The sequence below is a fragment of the Filicampus tigris genome, chromosome 8 (genome assembly GCF_054856515.1).
Source record: "Filicampus tigris isolate MCC_2025a chromosome 8, RoL_Ftig_1.0, whole genome shotgun sequence".
NCBI lineage: Eukaryota > Metazoa > Chordata > Actinopteri > Syngnathiformes > Syngnathidae > Filicampus > Filicampus tigris.
Genome location: NC_141224.1, coordinates 25,261,328 through 25,280,651, shown reverse-complemented (window position 1 = coordinate 25,280,651; position 19,324 = coordinate 25,261,328). Strand labels below are relative to the sequence as shown.

At 40.3% G+C, this 19,324-nt stretch overlaps 1 protein-coding gene across 1 annotated transcript in view; it reads right to left on the bottom strand.

Moving 5' to 3' along the window:
• The window catches only part of rspo3 (R-spondin 3), a 29,403-nt gene extending 14,428 nt beyond the window's left edge, over window positions 1-14,975 (bottom strand). The window contains exons 1-3 of the mRNA XM_086037984.1: window positions 14,234-14,975; window positions 693-887; window positions 93-236 (exon numbers count right to left, since the gene is read on the bottom strand). Of these exons, the coding sequence (XP_085894110.1) occupies window positions 93-236; window positions 693-887; window positions 14,234-14,333 (439 nt within the window). The 5' untranslated portion in view covers window positions 14,334-14,975. The remainder of the gene's footprint in view (window positions 1-92; window positions 237-692; window positions 888-14,233) is intronic.
• Window positions 14,976-19,324: the final 4,349 nt, after the last annotated feature.

Below are 19,324 nucleotides of genomic sequence, written 5' to 3'. Positions count from 1 at the left end.
TTGTTGAAGACTTTGCTCATCCCACTCCACTGATGAAACACTACATTTGCAGATACATGGGCATCTTGACAATTATGAAGCTAAATACCCACTGGGAACACACTCCCTCTGTGTATCACTGTGGACCATGTCCTCGGGGCAGCTCTCTCGGCAATCACCCCGGTGAAGGTAGAAACCTATCCGACAGCGCATGCAGAATTTCTTGTTGAAGCAGGAGTCGCACTCAGGACTGCACTCTTAACAGAGAAACACAGAACCACCATCGGCATTTATTTAAATGGCACAAATCATTGTGTTTCTTCTTTGTTAAATATACACGGTGTCAATGTGCATGTGTGTGTGTGTGTCCCACTGCCAGAATATATAACAATTGTAGGCTACTGAAGACAGATTGTACCTTATGTTGATACATATTTTATTTCATGTAGCTAAAAGGAATGTGACGTTTAGCAAGTTAAATGCATATGCATAATCATATGTCATATGCTGCACGGGAAAAATAAATGTAGGGGTCACCCACAAGCCTCATGAGGATTAGCTGTATAGAATATGTATAAATGGACACTTTATATTGTTCGACAATGAATGATGATTTTCCCATTCCATCCATCCATTCAACACACAAATCTGACCACTAATATCATTTCTTTTACGTTTGTCTTCATTTATATAGCAAACAGCCAATTGCTTACTTGTGCACGTATTTCTTTCTCGTGAGCGGGTGCCGTAAAAACCTGGAGGACAGGAAGTCATGCACACCCCGATCTGCTTCATCCCAATCCTCTCCAAATGCATAAAGAAGCGTGGCTTGCAGGAAAGGCAGCCATTGTAGTCAGAGCAGGTTAGACAGCCTCCCTGCTGGCACCCTGAACTCACACCAGAGATCTCTGTTGGGAAGATACGGGGCATAATTATGTATTCATTTCACAATCATGTTGGTATAATAGACATAGGGCAGATTTTCTTATGATACCACACTCACTTGTATCAGCAATCACAAATACATTTTACTCGCACATATTCGCCAGCTGGCTTTTTGTTGAATTCTAATTTAAGTGCTTGTGTGGTCGTGATAGTAGCACAAGGGCAGCAATTGCTGCGTCCCTGCTCTCCCTCAGATTTGTCACAGTATTCTTGGTGAAGTTGCTCCTGATGCATGTCAGTGAGAATTACCCCACCATTGGGGATTACTAGGAAATTATCATTGCCAATGATTTATATCAAGCTTTTACAATGTGCTTTTTTCCATTAGGCAAATATTTTCTTTTTAATGATATTATGCGGCGATCTGATGAGATCAAAAACAAGAGTTGCAAAATCTACATCATAAAGATAATTAGAATAACTTTGTCATGCTTGGGCTGGAAAAATCGTGACTCTCCATGTTTACAGTGGGTATGGAAAATATTCAGAGCCCTTGAAATTTTTCACTTTCTGTCATTGCAGCCATTTGCCAAAATCAAAAAATTCATTTCAATTCTCATTAATGTATACTCAGCACCACATCTTGACAGAAAAAAACAGAAATGTAGACATTTTTGCAAATTTATGAATAAAGAAAAACTGAAATATCCTATGGTCATAAGTATTCTGACCCTTTGCAGCGACCTTATTTAACTCACATGCTGGCCATTTCTGTTGCTCCTCTTTGAGGTGGTTTTGCTCCTTTATTGGAGTCCAGCTGTGTTTAATTAAACTGATTGGACTTGATTAGGAAAAGTCAAATAAGACCTTACAGCACACAGTGCATGTCCGAGTAAATGACAATCATGAGGTCAAAGGAACTGTCCAAAGTGATTGAGAATTGTGGCAAGGCACAGATCTGGCCAAGGTTACAAAATAATTTCTGCAGCACTTAAGGTTCCTAAGAGCACAGAGGCCTCCAGAATTCTCAAATGGAAGAAGTTTGGGATGACCACAACTCTTCCTAGACCAGGCCGTCCAGCCAAACTGAGCAATCGTGGGAGAAGAGCCTTGGTGCGAGAGGTAAAGGAGAAGCCAAAGATCACTGTGGCTGCACTCCAGAGATGCAGTAGGGAGATGGGAGAAAGTTCCACAGTCAACTGTTCACTGCAGCCCTCCACCAGTCGGGGATTTATGGCAGAGTGGCCCAACGGAAGCCTCTCCTCAGTGCAAGACACATGAAAGCCTGCATAGAGTATGCCAAAAAACACATGAAGGACTCCCAGACATTGAGAAATAAGATTCTTTGGTCTGATGAGACCAAGATTGAACTTTTTGGTGTTAATTCTAAGCGGTAAGTGTGGAGAAAACCAGGCACTGCTCATCACCTGCCCAATACAATCCCTACAGTGAAACATGGTGGTGGGAGCATCATGTTGTGGGGGTGTTTTTCAGCTGCAGAGACAGGACGACTGGTTGCAATTGAAGGAAAGATGAATGCGGCCAAGTACAGAGATGTCCTGGAGGAAAACCTCACACAGCTAAAATAACAAAGGTTTCAGAACAACTCTGACCATTCTTGACTGGCCCAGCCAGAGCCCTGACCTAAATCCGATTGAGCATCTCTGAAGAGACCTGAAAATGGCTGTCCACCAACGTTCACCATCCAACCTGACAGAACTGGAAAGGATCTGCAAGGAAGAACGGCAGAGGATCCGCAAATCCAGGCGTGAAAAGCTTGTTGTATCATTCCCAAGAAGACTCATGGCTGTACTCGCTCAAAAGTGTGCTTGTACTCAATACTGAGCACAGGGTCCGAATAATTATGACCATATGACATTTCAGTGTTTCCTTTTTCATAAATATGCATTTTTTTTCTGTCAAGATGGGGTGCTGAGTGTACATTAATGATAAATAAGCAGAACTTTTTTGATTTTGGCAAATGACTGCAACGACACAGAAAGTGAAAAATTTCAAGGCGCCTGAATACTTTCCGTTTCCACTGTGTCTGACTACACAGTGGCAGGCAGACATTTTTGCAATCAGCAGTGTGCAGAAAAAGCCACCTGTTTTTATTCATCTCAGGGGGCGGCCCTTTTCTCACCTGCTGTCGATTGAAAATGACATCACAGTTGCTCAGGGCTCAGGTAATGACCAATCACGACGCTTTAGAGAGGACTGGTCGACTCCAAAACAAACGATTCAACAGGATTGTTATGTTGCCCGTTTTTGAGGACATAACTTGCACAACAGCTTCATTTACATTACGGCTCTTTGGAGATAACATTACATAGATGATGGTGAGGAACTTCTATTGTCAAAAAAGCTTCATTTTCAGAGGATAATGCCATAAGTCTGGGGTGGCCAACCACTCAAAGGCAAAAAGCCACAATGTTGACTGTGTTGCTGCAAAGAGCCACAAGATACACATAAGCATATATCAACAGCTCCATTGCGTCCCCTCACTCACTTTCCTTTGACGTCATTTGTGTCAAAGCGCACACTTGGTACCTTGAACGACGAATGTAATCGATTCAGTCACCGTGTTCAAACGAGCCCTCGCACACACACACAGGATTGCTCACTTTGTGTAAAACAGAGGTTAGCAAGTTAAGTTTGGTGGCGGGCTAAAGGTTTTCCTAACAATCCTATCGCGGGCCAAAATTACATTTTCATCAGACAAACCTACTGTAACAATATCAATTGTGATACTGCGTACTGACAGTGATTCCTTTGCCTATCAGGTCAAAAACACTATGAATAAAGGCAACAGGTATAGAAAATAATAGAAAATAGAGATATACCGATTATCAGCCAGGCTGATTATTTTGGCACTGATATTTGGCTTTTTGACGAATATTGGCATCAGCCTTTTTTAAAACTCTGCTGGCCGATAATAAATCAATTTAAAACTGTGGAAATCAAAATAAAGATATGTGAAAGTTTAACATTTCTGTCATTTTGAAATTTCCATTTACTGTAGACAACTTCATGGAGCTATTGTTCAAGTTTTCCTTTATCCTTTTTAAGAGACGCTGACAATCCTGGGTGCTCCCTGAACTTTTTGTTAGAATTTTATAACAGATGTATACTGTCAAAAATGTCTTGTAATAATGTTTTTTTTTTTAAATCACCATTATCCAAACCTGAAACATTGTTCAATAAACATGTTTAATTAAAGACGTTACAACAAAGTTAAGAGTACATTTTTCTTTCGATTTTGATGCCAAAATGTTCCTTTTCACTGACAATGAATATCGGCTCCAAATATCGGTTATCGGCCTCCTTGACTACTAATAATCAGTACCGGCCCTGTACAAAGCATATCGGTCTATCTCTAATAGAAAAAGCCAAGTAACAACAAATAAAATTATCACCTTGTTAATTTCTATTTCTGTGCAAACTGAGTTGATTAAATTTGAAGGGCAATTTATCTCTGATGTGTTGACCGAGGCAAAGGGTGGAAGTCGGGCAAAGCTGAGGTTTCAACGGGCACCGCTCCCCATCAGGCAACGGCACGTCGCAGTGACATATGTGAGCCGTCTCGTCCAAAGATTGATTGCGAAGCCACGTTAACACAGGGGGACCCGGGCCGCTAAATGTGTTGAAAGCGTCCACATGTGCTTCACTACACATTGTTCTATTTTTTATTTTTTAAATCGGAATAATAATGTACTGTAACTCCAAGCGTACACAGCTAGCCTGTGCATGGCTCGCGGGAGAAATGTCACGTCCGCCAGTCAGCCAATCATCAGTGTATTTTTCAGACGTGTACATTATCACGTGGGTTATGCAGCCAATCGGATGCCTGTATAACGAATACTAGAACCCGATTGGCCACGTGACACGAAACCGGAAGTGGTGCGCTTAAATGCTATACTGGCGAGCAAAATTACATTTTAATTAGAACGGCTCATTATTTTGCAGCGAAACAAGACCAGGAAGATAGCAAAGAACCTTTAGCACGATTCCGTGCTCGCCACCCCTCACCACATACACTGGGGTTGACGGCACAATGCGCCCAGTTAAGCAAATTTTTGAAAAGGGCTTCAGGAGCTGTATGAAACCGGCCAAAGAGCTGCATGCGGCTCGCAAGCCACGAGTTGGCCAGGCCTGCCATAAGTCATGGCTGCTCATCAGCTATTCGTTTAGCTTCCCCTTTAGTCATTGATTACTTCTTACAATCACTTTCTGTTTACTTCTGCAACTTGCAAACAAATGTAGAGCTGGAAATGGTTGACTCTTATTGGCTTCCCAGAAACATTTCTGCCACATCTGATTGAGTAAGTGTACTCAAAGTTGGTCACCCTAATATCAGGATTTTCAACCATAACTAAGTATATCCCCCTATGGTAGGTAATCAAGAGTGTGGGAGTAGAGTGGTAGTGGTGGTAGCCTAGGGGGTGACAAAAGCTATACACTGCAGCTTAAAAGTTGCCATACGTAGCAAATATTAGAATGGCGGCATAGTGGTAGACTGGTTAGCATATTCGCCTCACAGTACAGAGGTCCATGGGTCAAATCTGGGCTCCGGCCTTCCTGTGTGGAGTTTGCATTTTCTCCCCGTACCTGTGTGTGTTTTCTCTGGGTACTCTGGTTTCCTACCACATTCCAAAAACATGCATGGTAGGTTAATTGCAGAGCTGGGCATTCAGTCCCAGGGACGTCCATTTTGTGGACGGAGGATGAGAACTTAAAAAGGATGGACTAAGCAAGGACGGAGGTAGGTTTTCATCTGTCCAGATAATCGTGCCTAACCCGGTCAAGTCCTGACTGACCTGTTGTGTTGGGTTCTTTTAAAAAGCAAGTCTGCCTTGCTGAACCTGCACAACACTAGAGAGCTCTTCCACACAAATTCTTTCAACCCATGGGGCGGCATGGCTCAGTGGTAGAGTGGTCGTTTCCCAACCCAGAGGTTGTGGGTTCGATCCCTGGTCATTTTGACCATGTCGAAGGATCCTTGAGCAAGATACTGAACTCCCAGTTGCTCCTGATTGCTCCTGATGCTGTGCCATCAGTAGATAGATGAGGTACAGTGTGAAGCACTTTGAGTACCAAAGGTAGAAAAGTGCTGTGCAAGTAACATCCCATTTACCATCTGTTAATTAAGTTTACAAACTTACAATAATTTCCAATTAACTAGCAAAACTGAACTGAAATTTCTCAACACAAATATTACTAGCAGCAATTACATGTGGGGAATTGTACTACACTCAGCAACTAAGTACTGTATTTCTATCATGATGTGAATGTAGTTAAAGCGGAAGTCAACGTAAACATTTTTTTTTTCAAGAATATGTTCTATGCAAGCCCACTAGTTGGAACAGGGCATTCTGATAAATATTGCGTGTGTGGAATAAGTGTTAATCCACTAGTTTTTAGCCATCTCTGGGGGTGGCCACTTTGTCTCCTGTCGACTGAAAATGACATCACAACTGCTCACAACGACCAATCACGGCTCAGATGCAGAAAACAGGTCAGCCGTGATTAGTCGGTGATGTCATTTTCAGTCGACAGAAGACAAAATGGCCACCCCCAGAGATGGCTAAATACGAGTGCATTTTGCTGCTTCATTTATATTCCACAAAAGCAAAATTAAACAGAATGCTGTGTTTCAATTAGTGGGCATGCTGGGAACATATTCTTGAAAAAAATATGTTTGGGTTGACTTTCTGCTTTAAGCAGTTTTAGATGTCGCCACAAATGTTTTTACAGTGAGGATGCAATGAGAATGCAGTAGCAAGATTGCTCAAAAAAGTTAACAGGCTTTTCCAAAAAAAATACAAAGTTGCAGTTAAATGTTTAAAACAATTCTCAGTCTGGAACGTCTCTTATGAGCTCTTGTCTGTTATAACCTGTTCTTGCCAAAAGATATGATAAGTTATTTCGTAATATTTTAACAGTCTTCTGCTTTCCCCACATTATACAGCATTTTAGTCAACGTACATTTCCCACCCAAACTCCTGAAGTATGAGGGCCGCTACACACTGTGTGATGCTTCCGAATCCGACCAGCACCCAACCATTGTAAAAAAATAGTAGTTGGCCACTCACCCCTGCACATTGGGCCTTTCAATGTATGGACTCCCTGTGATGTGAACTATGTAAGACTGAATCGCATTCTGAAGCTCCCCATACAATATGTTGTACTGTATCACTTTTTTAAATCCATAAAAACATAGTCAGTCACGGAAGACGCTCCAGGAAGGAGACATGGCAAATTCCCACCGAGCGACACATTTGATGTGGAGAATGGTGGTGAAATTGATTTGAGCTGTGTGCGCCTGGATTATGACGTGAACACAAACACCACACTGTCGAACGAGTCGATGAACGACTCTTTTGAATGATTCTTTTTGATGAACTGATTCTAATGATTCAGTTCACTTAAAAGAACTGTCATGGACATCACTATCGTTCATTGTGCGGCGACCCGGATGTAGGAATTTGTCTTTGTCCTCAGACAAATCACTTCACACTGGCAAACTCAGATGGGCAGTAATATTTTGTACAACAAACCAAGATGTTCACACACTAAAAAAACAGCTCACAAGCTTACTGTTTGCGTTATAAAAAACGATGTTATAATAATGATATGTATTCAAACGGTTCTCTTTACATATTAATAATAAATCAATGATCAAGTTTAAATCAAGAGGAAAATCTGGTGGAGTCCATGAAATTTGCAGCCTCCCTTTCCCTTAGGACGAACAAACAGAAACAAGACTGTTTCCTCCAAAACAGATTGATAAAAGTTCAAATGCAAGCTAATATCCTTTCCCAGATAAAAAAAAAAAAAAGACATAAATTAAGCTTGTTATTGAAAAATAGACCGTGTCGGCTCTCTGATCTCTTTAAGTTCAGCACAGAGAGGCGCGGTCTGCATGGCATCTAGAGGAGATCGGCGTGCAGAAAGTACATTTAAAAGGAATCACAAGATCTCTGCTTGCAGATGATGTTTGGTTGCCCGCTGTGGATGGGTACTTGGACACCGCCATCCACCCCTGAACGTGTGGCCACCCAAGTGCGGCCCTAGCCAATGTGGTGCCCTAGGCAAGATTTTATATGCCGTCATCGATTATTTTACATACGCTTAAGTCGAATTTTTAACATTGTTTTTAATTCATAATATAACGCCACACAACTTGAGATACAAACTAGAACATTTTCATAATTTGTTTGTTTTCATACTGTCAAACAAATCATGTGAGTGACCTGCTGTTGCAACATAAAATTATATTATTTTACATATATATATGTATTTTTTATGTGAATCTAACAGACTCTTTTTTGTTTGTGTATGATCATTTGTAGTTATAATATTATTTGGGCATTAATTTTTAATCTATGTTAACTGTTCTATGTTCAGGGTTAGTTGTGAAATTATTTTAAGTATGCGCAGCTTTCCCACTTGAAAGAGATTCATTCATTCCACAGATGATTTTATCTGGATTTTATTCAATGATCAAGCAACATATTCCTCTTGTCTCTTTTTTTATTTAACATGCAGTAATTTGACAGTTCATCAAGTTTCATTCCTTATCTTAGTGAGTGGCAATGAGGTGTATAAATAATAAAGTGTATTTGAATTAGATTTCAGAATTGAGAAATATCTACAAAAATAACAACAGAAAATTATATTGTGAGTAGTAACAAACGTAGTACACATTTTTAAAATTTCTATGACAGCCTTAGATTTACTCATGTTTCACTTTTCTCCACAGCAAAGGAGGCTGTCACTGTTGCTCTTTTTTGTTTAACATTAAATAGATTTACATTCATAGGTAATAATGCACATGTTTATTTTGCTCTTTAATATGAACTATTTTTATTTAACGTTAGATTTCCAATTTTGAAGTGCAACTATCACTATCAAAAATTTAGAAATATACAGCAACTACTGTAAGGCGGGCACACAAGAGGCAACAAGACACCGCTCTGCCTCGAAGTGGCTTTGTCCCGATATTCGGGTCCAAAACCAGTCAGGGCTGACAATCTCAAATAATGAACATGTTCAATATTAACAAGCAAAAATATACGTGTTTGTGGGGGAAGCCGAGTTCTCCTCAGCTAGTTGATTCAGCAAACTGTGTCGTGACGGAATGTAGCCAATGAAAGAAGCCCTCTGACTGACGAACGAGGACGCGTCGGTAAATAAAAAAGAGTAGGCCGTGGTTATTTTGCAGTGACCGGCAGCTCTACTGCTAGTGTTATTTTGCCGTGAACGGCTCTGATTGTTCAATTGCCGGAGTGAGGAATTCTGGGCCTGCTGTGAAGCGGCTGTTTTACCGGTATTACAGTGGGTTGGCACTGGATCAGGGGCGGAGCCATGGGTAGGCTTGGGTGCCCACCAAGTGAGATTCATGAAAAAATATATGCTTTTGAATTTTTAGTAAATTATTATTTATTTATTTTTTTTAATTGGCATTCGGTTGTGTTTTTTGTTTTGTTGAATGTTAAGAATGGCATAATTGTGCTTGTCTAAGGAAGGTCTAAAATTCAAATGATTCAGTTTGTCATTTTATTTGAATATACGATGTATCGGGACAGGAGGATTGTGCTCAGCGAGAGAAGTATTCAGGCCCATCCTGATTTTTCCAGGCCCACCCATTAGCCACACTCTGGCCCCGCTATTGGAGTGGTTATTTTAGTGTGATGTGTAGGCTGCCATGTTACGGTTCTACGGTCTTCCACAATAACTGGCTCCCGATTCCAGCTGCGGCCGTTATGGCAATGTCCGTCCACTAACTTTGTGTTTCCGAATCCTAACCTCACCTTAACTTTATTTTTTATTTTGTTTTTTTATAGAGGGTAAACTCTTGAACTTTTCTTAATTCTAACCCCAACCAATTTTATTTAGATTAATTTGACCTCTTTTTATTATTAACCTTCTACTTATCCTTACCCTAACCACAACCTTTTGCCCTAATCATTTTGCCAATTTTTTTTTTGTTTCACAAGCAACATCGAAACTGTTCAAATGCATAGCTGTTCAATTCTTCAATAAATATGTGAAACCAAATGGCTCGTTTACAACTCCTGACTGGATGGAAAAATAGTAAATTTGTAATGTGGCACAGCCTTCAGCAGATGGCGCCCTAGGAGACCACCTGGTTCGCCGATGCCAGGGGTGTCCAAACTTAGTCCTCAAGGGCCGCTGACCTGCCTGTCTTCCATTTCTCCCTGCTGCAACACACCTGATTCAAATGATCAGGATCGCTATCAAGCATCTTTCAGAGCTTGCTGATGAGCTGACCAGCCACATAACCCCCCACCACCCCCCATCCTTCCCAAAGTTTTGTCTCACAGTTGGGTGGGGTGCTATTAAATATATTTTTTAAAATTATAATGATTTTAATTCTTTCATTGAATTCATTTTAACAATGATTGAGAGGGATTCTCCCATTCTGGTGTCATATTTATGAATTAAATACCATGAGGTCGACCACGCACATTTGCGAAGCGCCGAATCTGTCTGTGTGCGCCTCAATTAAATGCCCCAAAAATGCGTTAGCACACCTGCGCTGCAAAATAGATGACCTTTTCAGCCAGTATAAATTTTACAATACTCTTTGCCACCAAATTGCGAGATGCGCTGGAGGGCGCAGCAGGAACTCCCATTGAGGCGTAGAGCGTCTACTAAATTCACCAACACACTGAATTAGACCATTGCCCCGGCACGAAAATGACAATGCAGCCATTTTTAGGCCGATCCGCAGACTACTTTCTGTCAACAAATGATCAGGTGCGTTAGGGGCAAGGCTGCTTAAACTCCTATTATAAAATTTGTCTGAAGTCTAAACACCAAAGGTGGGTAGTAACGAGTTACATTTACTCCGTTATATTTAGTTGAGTAAGTTTTGGGAAATTTTGTACTCCACTACATTGAACCCATTACTTAAATCCCCTCCGCGTCTATCTCTCTCGCTCTCTTTCTCAGAGAAAGGCGCATTTATTTTGTCAGAGACCTGCGCCAGGCTCTACCATGTGACTGTTTTTCACCAATCAAACGTAGCCGTATGGCCGTATTGCCCTGCAGTCTCGTCACGTGATCGTATTCAACCTCAGCTGCAGGAAAGAGTTGTTTTTTTTGTTTTATTTACCTTAAGATTATTTTAAGATATTCTTTAATTAAATGTAATTCATTTTATTGATTGGATGGACTTTAATTTGCCTGAAGATGATTATTTTGTATTTTCGTCTGATTGAATGGTTGTTTTAAAAAAAATAAAAAATAAAGGAGACGTTGCTACAGTTATTCAGTACTTGAGTAGTTTTTTCACCAAGTACCTTTTTACTTTTACTGAAGTAATTAATTACTTGGATGACTACTTTTTACTTCTACTTGAGTCATATTATTCTGAAGTAACATTACTTTTACTTGAGTGCAATTTTTGGCTACTCTACCCACCTCTGCTAATCACACTCTCGATACCCCTTCATGATAAACTTTTAGCTTACCACAATATGTAAATATGTGACAAACTAATTTACGCCATTTTTTTGTGAGGACATTTCTGTGTGATCACGTCACGCAGGGCTGTTTTGCACTTCTCTCATCTTGTTAAAAATATGTTTTCTGCATCTACTGCATTTTTAGATATGGTGTACAGTGGAATCTCCCCTGTTGCCTCATTTTTTACTTTGATGATTTTCATGCAGTACTTCAATGCTTGTAGCATGCACAGCGGGATAACTCATCTTAACCACCTAAAAAGTGTTGATCGCTAGCTGAAATATTTATATCAGCCTATCCCGGCCAATTTTGAGGGCTTTTGGGGACATGCAGACGAAGTTAATACGTGGTTATTATCTAAGTTGTATTTTGCCAAAGAACATGATGCATTGCCGACATTTGTGTCGCCTAGCCTTGAATGGAGAAAGACACAGGAAGCCGTCCACCGGGGAAAGCTAGCTGTCTATTGCCAGCGATGGTGTACGAATCTCCGGTAGGCCAAACAAACAAATGGCTTTTATGGAACACGCCATCATTCCCTTTGCTTATCTGGACTAAAAATGCTTCTCTTTGCTCTCTTTGCTTGTTCAAGAGCCACACACCGCTTTGCATAGTCACAGGCCATTCCAATGTAACAATGGAGAAAGTTACTGACATTTTGCCCGCTTTTTGAAGCCTTAATGTCCTAACTTTCTTAATGCTTAACATATTGACAAAACTGTAAAACTGTTTTGTTCCTTTCTTCCGTCTTTCTTTCCGGTGAAATTGGTTTTGATGGGAAAAAAAAAAGTTTTTTATTTTGTTTCCACGTCCCTAAAATATGCTTTTGAAAGCCACTGGTGGCATTTCGGTTCTCAAAGTTTGCAGCACATTTGAAACCACTCGTTTTAGAGTAACTTCACCAAGTACGACCAGGGATGTGCAATGTTTGACTGGCTTTTCTGGCTATGAACCCGCTACTCAGTTGGGACACATGCAGTTGGACATCTTATTGGCAAAGCTATACGTCTGCATTACTTTGATTGTGGCAAGTTCTGCTTGATTTGTGTCACATGCAGGTGCAATGCAATGCGTACCAACCAATAGTGTCAGAATGGTATATGTTAATACTTCAAATCCAACCACAATCAAAATCACTCAATCTATCCTTGCGTAATTTATCCGGATTGGTGTTTTAAACAATGATAAACTGGAATGAACACATTCTAAAATGAAATAACAAGGCTTTTTTTTGTGTGCGTAAGGAGTAGAAATTACAATATATTTAAAAATGTAAATTATAGATAAAATTAAAATAATTACGCCACTGAGATATATATACCTCAAATTTCTACAGAAGGAAGGTAATGAAGTATTTTTAATTTGTTACTGAATACCTCTGATTAATACATATATTTAGGCAAAAATCCATAAAAAAAACAGTTGATGTTTTTGAAATCTTCTCTGCATTATTTGTTTTGGCTTTGTTTTAACTGTTTTCCAGAGGTGATATCTGAAGTAATTTCCAGGCTTCAGATTCAAACTGTTGTAAAGCCAGGCTCAGCTTTCAATAGCTGAGGTAAATTACAATGAATAAAAGCTACCAAAAGCAAATGCAACCCTAGGACTCCTCAAAACTCAATTTAATACAGTAACAGTCAACCCTAGAGGCATTTACCTTCCACATTTCCTCGTTGGTGGTCGCAAAAAGTCCCTTCTTATTATGGACTAAGAGGTAGCAAATGAGATATAAAGAAAAGGAGACATATTTGGGAAAATTCCGCCACAGGTGGCAGGGATAAAAACATCACTCCAAAGGTCTATTATTGTACTGTATACGAGACAGTTTTCTGCCACGTTTGCAGGGAATACATGGAATATTCCAGTTATCAGCTTGTCTCTAACAGCGTTGGTCACATAACACATCTGGAGACCCTCGGTGATAAAGAAAGTGTAACAAGAATTGAAAAAATACACATATAATTATTGTTTTAATATGTGTTAGAAAGGAGCTAAAGAGATGAGGCCCATTGTTGGAACCCTGGGAGATGGGACATTCCATCCCCTAAGAGTTGCTCTCCTGCTTTAACAGAGGTAACACTGGCATTCTTTTCATAATTTATTTTCTTTTAGAAAATGTTATCAGCGTGCACAGGCTAACCTACCTTGGGTTTTGATCAGGTATGAAAAGGAGCTCGTATTTTAACAGGCATGTTGAATATGACACATAAGATGAGCACAGAAACATCACATAATTTCTTAACACAAACTCTGAACCAACTGTCATTTCATTTAAAGGTACTAGTCAGGACATGTTTCAGTCAGCTAGACTGGAGCGTGGTCTGGCTCATTGTGGCCACTAGGGAGCGACTGGAACCAGCTCACTCAGCACCATACACAACACAGCACAGGAAACATTTAAAACACTGCCAATTAAGTCATCCACTTCAGCCAGTACAGTTAGACGGCCACTTTTGCCCAAAATAAATGGATACGGCATAATTTAAATGATAAAACATGTACTCACTTTGTTGCAAACGATACAAACAGTTGTTTTGAGTACCTACAAATGCACCCTAAATGAGATACATTAGGGCCACCTGAACTTTAAGGGGCACAAGGGGACTCCTTCTGTGTGCTGAGTGCAGTTAGACCATGAGGGTGATGAACATATCATATAGGCTAATTACAATTTTAGAACTCTATCAGCAACAAAATAACATTTCTGACTTGGGTTATTTTTATATAATAATAATAATAATAATAATAATTGATATTTGTCAATATCATTGTTGTGTTTATATCAGTTTTGTGCAGGGATTGCAATGAAACCATTTGGTAGTATTATAAAGTTAGCATATAAGGTACATTATTAAATGTTGGTGCGTATACTCACGTTTATGTTGCCAGTGCCTGGAGGTGCTGTGCTGCTGGCATCCAGTGTAATCCATGCAGTGCAAGATGATCAAAACAAAGGAGAGCAGTTTTAATTGCATAGTAGCCCAAAGATGAGACCGGTAAAAGCCAATGTCAATGTTCACCAAAAGTACGAGGTGGTTCAAAGAATCCCTTTTCGACAGTGGCGGAGAGTGGATGGTGAATGACTCCTATTAGACAGAACGGGCCCCCCAACAATGTGGTGATATTTGGTGATGAAAGTGCACAGTGGCCCAATGATGCCTGGGCCGCTTGGACTGTAACATCCTGCACAGGAGCTTCATATGTGCAAAGAAAGCCCGAAAGACAAAAAGTCAGGCATCCAAGAGCATTCTCCCCAAACAAAAAGGATCAATATCATCTGGTCAAAATGAGGAAACTATAAAAAAAATGACTCAGAAAACGTTTAAGATATTATATCCATTGGGAGAACTCCAAGTGGCCTCCTCTCGCTCCTCTGCTGCGTCCCTGTGGAGGCGCGCCGTGCGTCCCGGTGCTGGTGGCGCGCTGATGGTCTCCCCTTCATTCAGCATCAAAAGTTACAAAATGCACACTCACAAACAACAAGGCCAACCACTCATTAGCACACAATACTAAATTCAACTGTGAGCTAAAACTCGCACGTCCTCTCAGTGGCAGACGCATCTAAAAAGTACATCTCCGCACTTTCAGCCCTTTTTTGCTTTGCATGCAGCAGTCATTCACTCCCCTCCTGTCGTCTCTCTCTCTCTTCCCCCCTCTCTCTCCCCTCTCCCTCTCTCTACCCCTCTCTTTCTCTCTCTCTCGCTCTCCCCCCACAAGCTCTTAAGTTTATTTAGAGGGCAAGCCCCCGTGTCAGAAAGAGGGAGAGAGAGTTTGCAGCCTCTCTAGGCCTCCTGCCTCCCACCATGCATCCGTGCCTTGTGTTAAGGTGTGGGCATCAATAGAAAGTGAAAGGGAAAAAAAAATCCTAATGAATCTTACTGAAAAGTAATTAAAGGTTTAACTATATATTGACCTACGATATAGAAATCTTGATAATGACTTTGCAGTTGACAACAGAGTATGACTATACACCGAAGGGTTGAATATTGTTTTTTTTTTTTTGTAAAAATATTTGATTGTGGGGCACGAACTCTATAGAATGGGCCTTTTTTTTCAACTTTCTTTAAAGATGTATGCATTTTCTCAAGCTGTATGTCGAATTCATAGATAAAAAGTTTATTTCAAGTTTATTTATTTTACTTTGACAATCGCCAACCCATTTAAGTCTGATCATTTTACGGATAATTTTACAAATACCTGTATAAGGTGTTTGCCCCCAACCCCTTGAAATAATTTCTGTTATTATTTGGCGCTCTCTAAATACAATTGAGTGAAAGTTAACATGCAATAAGTCAGAAAGCATATCATCAATCCGTTTAAACCATCTTAATTAATCAAATTTCTTTAATTAAAAGAGGTGGTGGGATTTTTATAAACTTAACAAATGTGTTGTGCAGGAATGCAAGAGTGACATGGAACACATCTCCTCTAGAGGGAGTCTGCTCCATGGAAGCACACAGGAGCGAGTGAGCATCACTACATTGTGGACGACTTGCACTCGCACTTGACCTCCCCTTGTAGAGTTACAACTCTGTTTGTATTGTTGAACTGTAGAAGCAAGAAAAGAAAAAAAAACATTCAGCATTCTTTCCTCTTGAATAATGACAGTGAGCATCTATAAATACATTATCAGTCATTACTGCCACCAGACCTTCAGTCAACAATCACATTTAGATATGCTTAAATGCGGGGACGCTGACATTCCTCCTTGTTTAATGAAATCTGAGCAGAGCAGTCAAAGAGGCCCTGGATCCTCATTTGTCTTTAGTGGGTGGATGTGTATGCAGAAAAGTATACAAGAGTCCAAAACTTCTCTTCTCTGTGGCTTCTGGTTTTCCATCATCTCTGGGCCGAGGAAATCAATGCAAACACAGTGGTCTTTCTCTTTATGGCACTACTTCCATGTTTGCCCTGCTCAAAGCCAGAAAGAGTAGCCAAGCGTAGCTGAGACTGATTCATTGTTTCAAACCCTTTCACCTCCTCGGAGCCTGCTTCTCCAAATCCACGTTTGGTCCTCGATAATGGATGAGGAGTGTTAGGAAATAATATACAAAACTATGGCAAAAGTTTGATTTTTTTTTTTTATAGTCATATACAAAGTAGTATATTTGGACATAGAACACTAGAGTTGCTCTGCTAGACTCATTTAGAAAAAGACATTTTATATGACACGAAGGCTTGTGTGCACTAAATTGTGTTATTCCAAGACAAAACTGCAATTGAATGTGATTGTGTTGCTATGAAATCTGCTAAAACTCGCCAGCCCTCAAACCCGATCTACCTGCCCCTCACCTCCAACCGAGCAGTCCAGTCTTCTACAAGTGATGTTGAGGAATAATGCTTCTCTTTGTGTCCTAGTCTGAACAAGCTTGTCCCTAGAGTGGGTGCATGTGTGTGTTTGAGAGTGTGTGAATTGTGTGTATGTGGCACTTGGGTGTGGAAGGTTAAGGTCACTTGGTCAGTCCATGTCCAGTCCGGTGAGAGAATCAGTCGACACCTGGAAATGAAGTCCGGCAGGTGCTTAAACCCTCCTGCACGCGGGGTGGACGCTCCCCTCACTAACACCGCTTTTAGGTCTTTTTTGAAAGGGCACATATGTAAGATATGGAGACTGAGGGACAGACACCGCAAACGTTATCATTGGTCTCATTACTTCAAACCATAGGAACTCTTGAGCGACAATTGAAGATGCTGCATTTTTTAAACGTTATCCTTTTTTTGTTTTGTTTTTGCCATTGGGGGAATCGAAGGCTACGGTAGAATCATATAGTAACAGTTGTCACTTTAATTATGTTCAAATTTGGTGAATTTTTGAGGCTTTGGATAATGGATGGATAGATGGAAGAAACATTTTTAAATCAGAGCCTTTCTGATGATTGCCACAATGAATGATCCGATTTTGTTCATTCAGCTCTGTTTGATTTAATTTGATTGTGCAAATGTATCGAATGTCGTGGACGATGTAACTAATGTATATATTTCATTTAAAATCTCAGTGTTCCTGGTTATCTAAATAGCCAGTGAAAATGTATGAAATATTAACATACATATGATACGTTTTCCTCAGTGACAATATTAATCGCTTGGAGTGCAGTACAGCAGGAAAGTAATTTTAGAGAAGGTCTGGATGAAATGTTTCGTTTAAACTTTAAAGCTTCTTAAAGGGCAAGTCTGGGGCATATATGGATTTCAGAGGTTGCAATCCAAAGTCCATCTGAAACTAATTACACTAAACATTGCTCGGCTTAGGCTAGATGTCCAATTTATTATATTTATATGACATTTCACAAATCCATGTATTTCAACCTTCTCAAGAAAATGATGCTCTAAATCCTCCGCTATATCGGGGCAAAATGTGTACCAGCACACAGTAAAGCTCCCGCACATTCCCTCCAAACAATTCATTCCCCAGCCTATGACTCATGCCATTCAGAGTTGAGATGGCCCGTCTTGATCCACTGTGCTGTTGCCAGCTTATGAGAAGCCTGGGCTCAGCATGGACCACGATTGGTAACGTGCACCTCACTGAGCTCGGCCTCAGAAGAACGGTTGTTGTTGTTTTTTCTCTCACTGATGCTGCGTGGTATAAAGCTGCAAATATCCCTCTGGCAATCCTGCACATTCCCTGAGCATGAAACAAATATTGAGGCCAATAAACAGGTCAATAGAGGGTGCATGAAAATAGACACGCATGTAGACACACATGCATGCACATTAATAAAGGATCTGGAAGTTCCCAAAAAATAATGATTGATTCTTGAAATGTTATTGCTCGCACATATGACATGATTAATATAGACAAGGCTAAGACAGGTGGGAGTTTTGTGGTGGCGAGGAGTGGGTCAGGCATAATACTGAGTGTGTCTGTGTCTTTGTCTGCTGGTATGATAGATGGGATCATTTCATACTAAGAGGGATTGAGATAGTGGGGAAGTACAGATAATCACTCTGAGAAAGAGATGTCAGCTGTACATACAAGGCAAAGCAGGTCAGAGTTGTGTAGAGAGAAGGTTTTAAAGACAAGGGCCCTGTCTATGTGTGTGCGCGCGCGCGTGTGTCTGTGTGATCAAACAGAAATACTACCACAACTTCGCTATCTTGGCACTTTCTCCAAGTAGACAACAATCAAAACAGTGAGCAAATTTGACAGCAAACAGGCTGACGATCATATTTCGACCAACACCAAATTCGACAACCTCATCGACTGCATATGCGTGAATTTTGTCATCAAGGTTCATGGATGAAAAAAGAAAAATTGCTAAAAATGTTGTTCTGTTGCACAAACAAATGACAATGAAAACATGACCTCCACTGAAGAGGTAATATCCCCCTCTCCCAAACAGCATCTTCAAGCATATCAATAACACCATGCTTCTTCCTATTAGCTGCAGATGTTATTGCTTATGTTGTTACACTTCACAGAATCTAAAGAGCAGCTGGCTCGAGTGCTTTTGGGGTAAAACTTGATGCACTCATTCACAGGTGTAGGCTGCTAGTTTCAAAACACCCGTAAGACTAAACCTGAAGACACAGACCTGTGTTAAAACCGCAGTAAAAATTGTAGTTGATTCACGTGGGGAACATTTTTTAACATTAAAAAAAACCCTCATCACAACTAAAATACCATTTATGAATTTTCTATACCAAAACCCTAACCCACCATAGGGATTGGAACCAAATATGCAATATAAAACACACTACCATGTGCGACTGTTCCAAGCCAGAGAAGCAAATTACTCATGTGAAGTAATCATGTCACTGGATCAACAACAATGGGAATATAAGGTTTTCATCATTGAGTGACCCTGGGGGGAATCCCCTCTCCAGACCTGACTAATTTGGCCAGGAGTGTGACATTAACTCCACATTCTTTTTGAAGCATTGACTCTGCTTCCATCTTCTCCTTGACAGACACACTTTAAATAAACTGAGAAATGCACTGTGTGAAAAGCTACCACATTCTGTT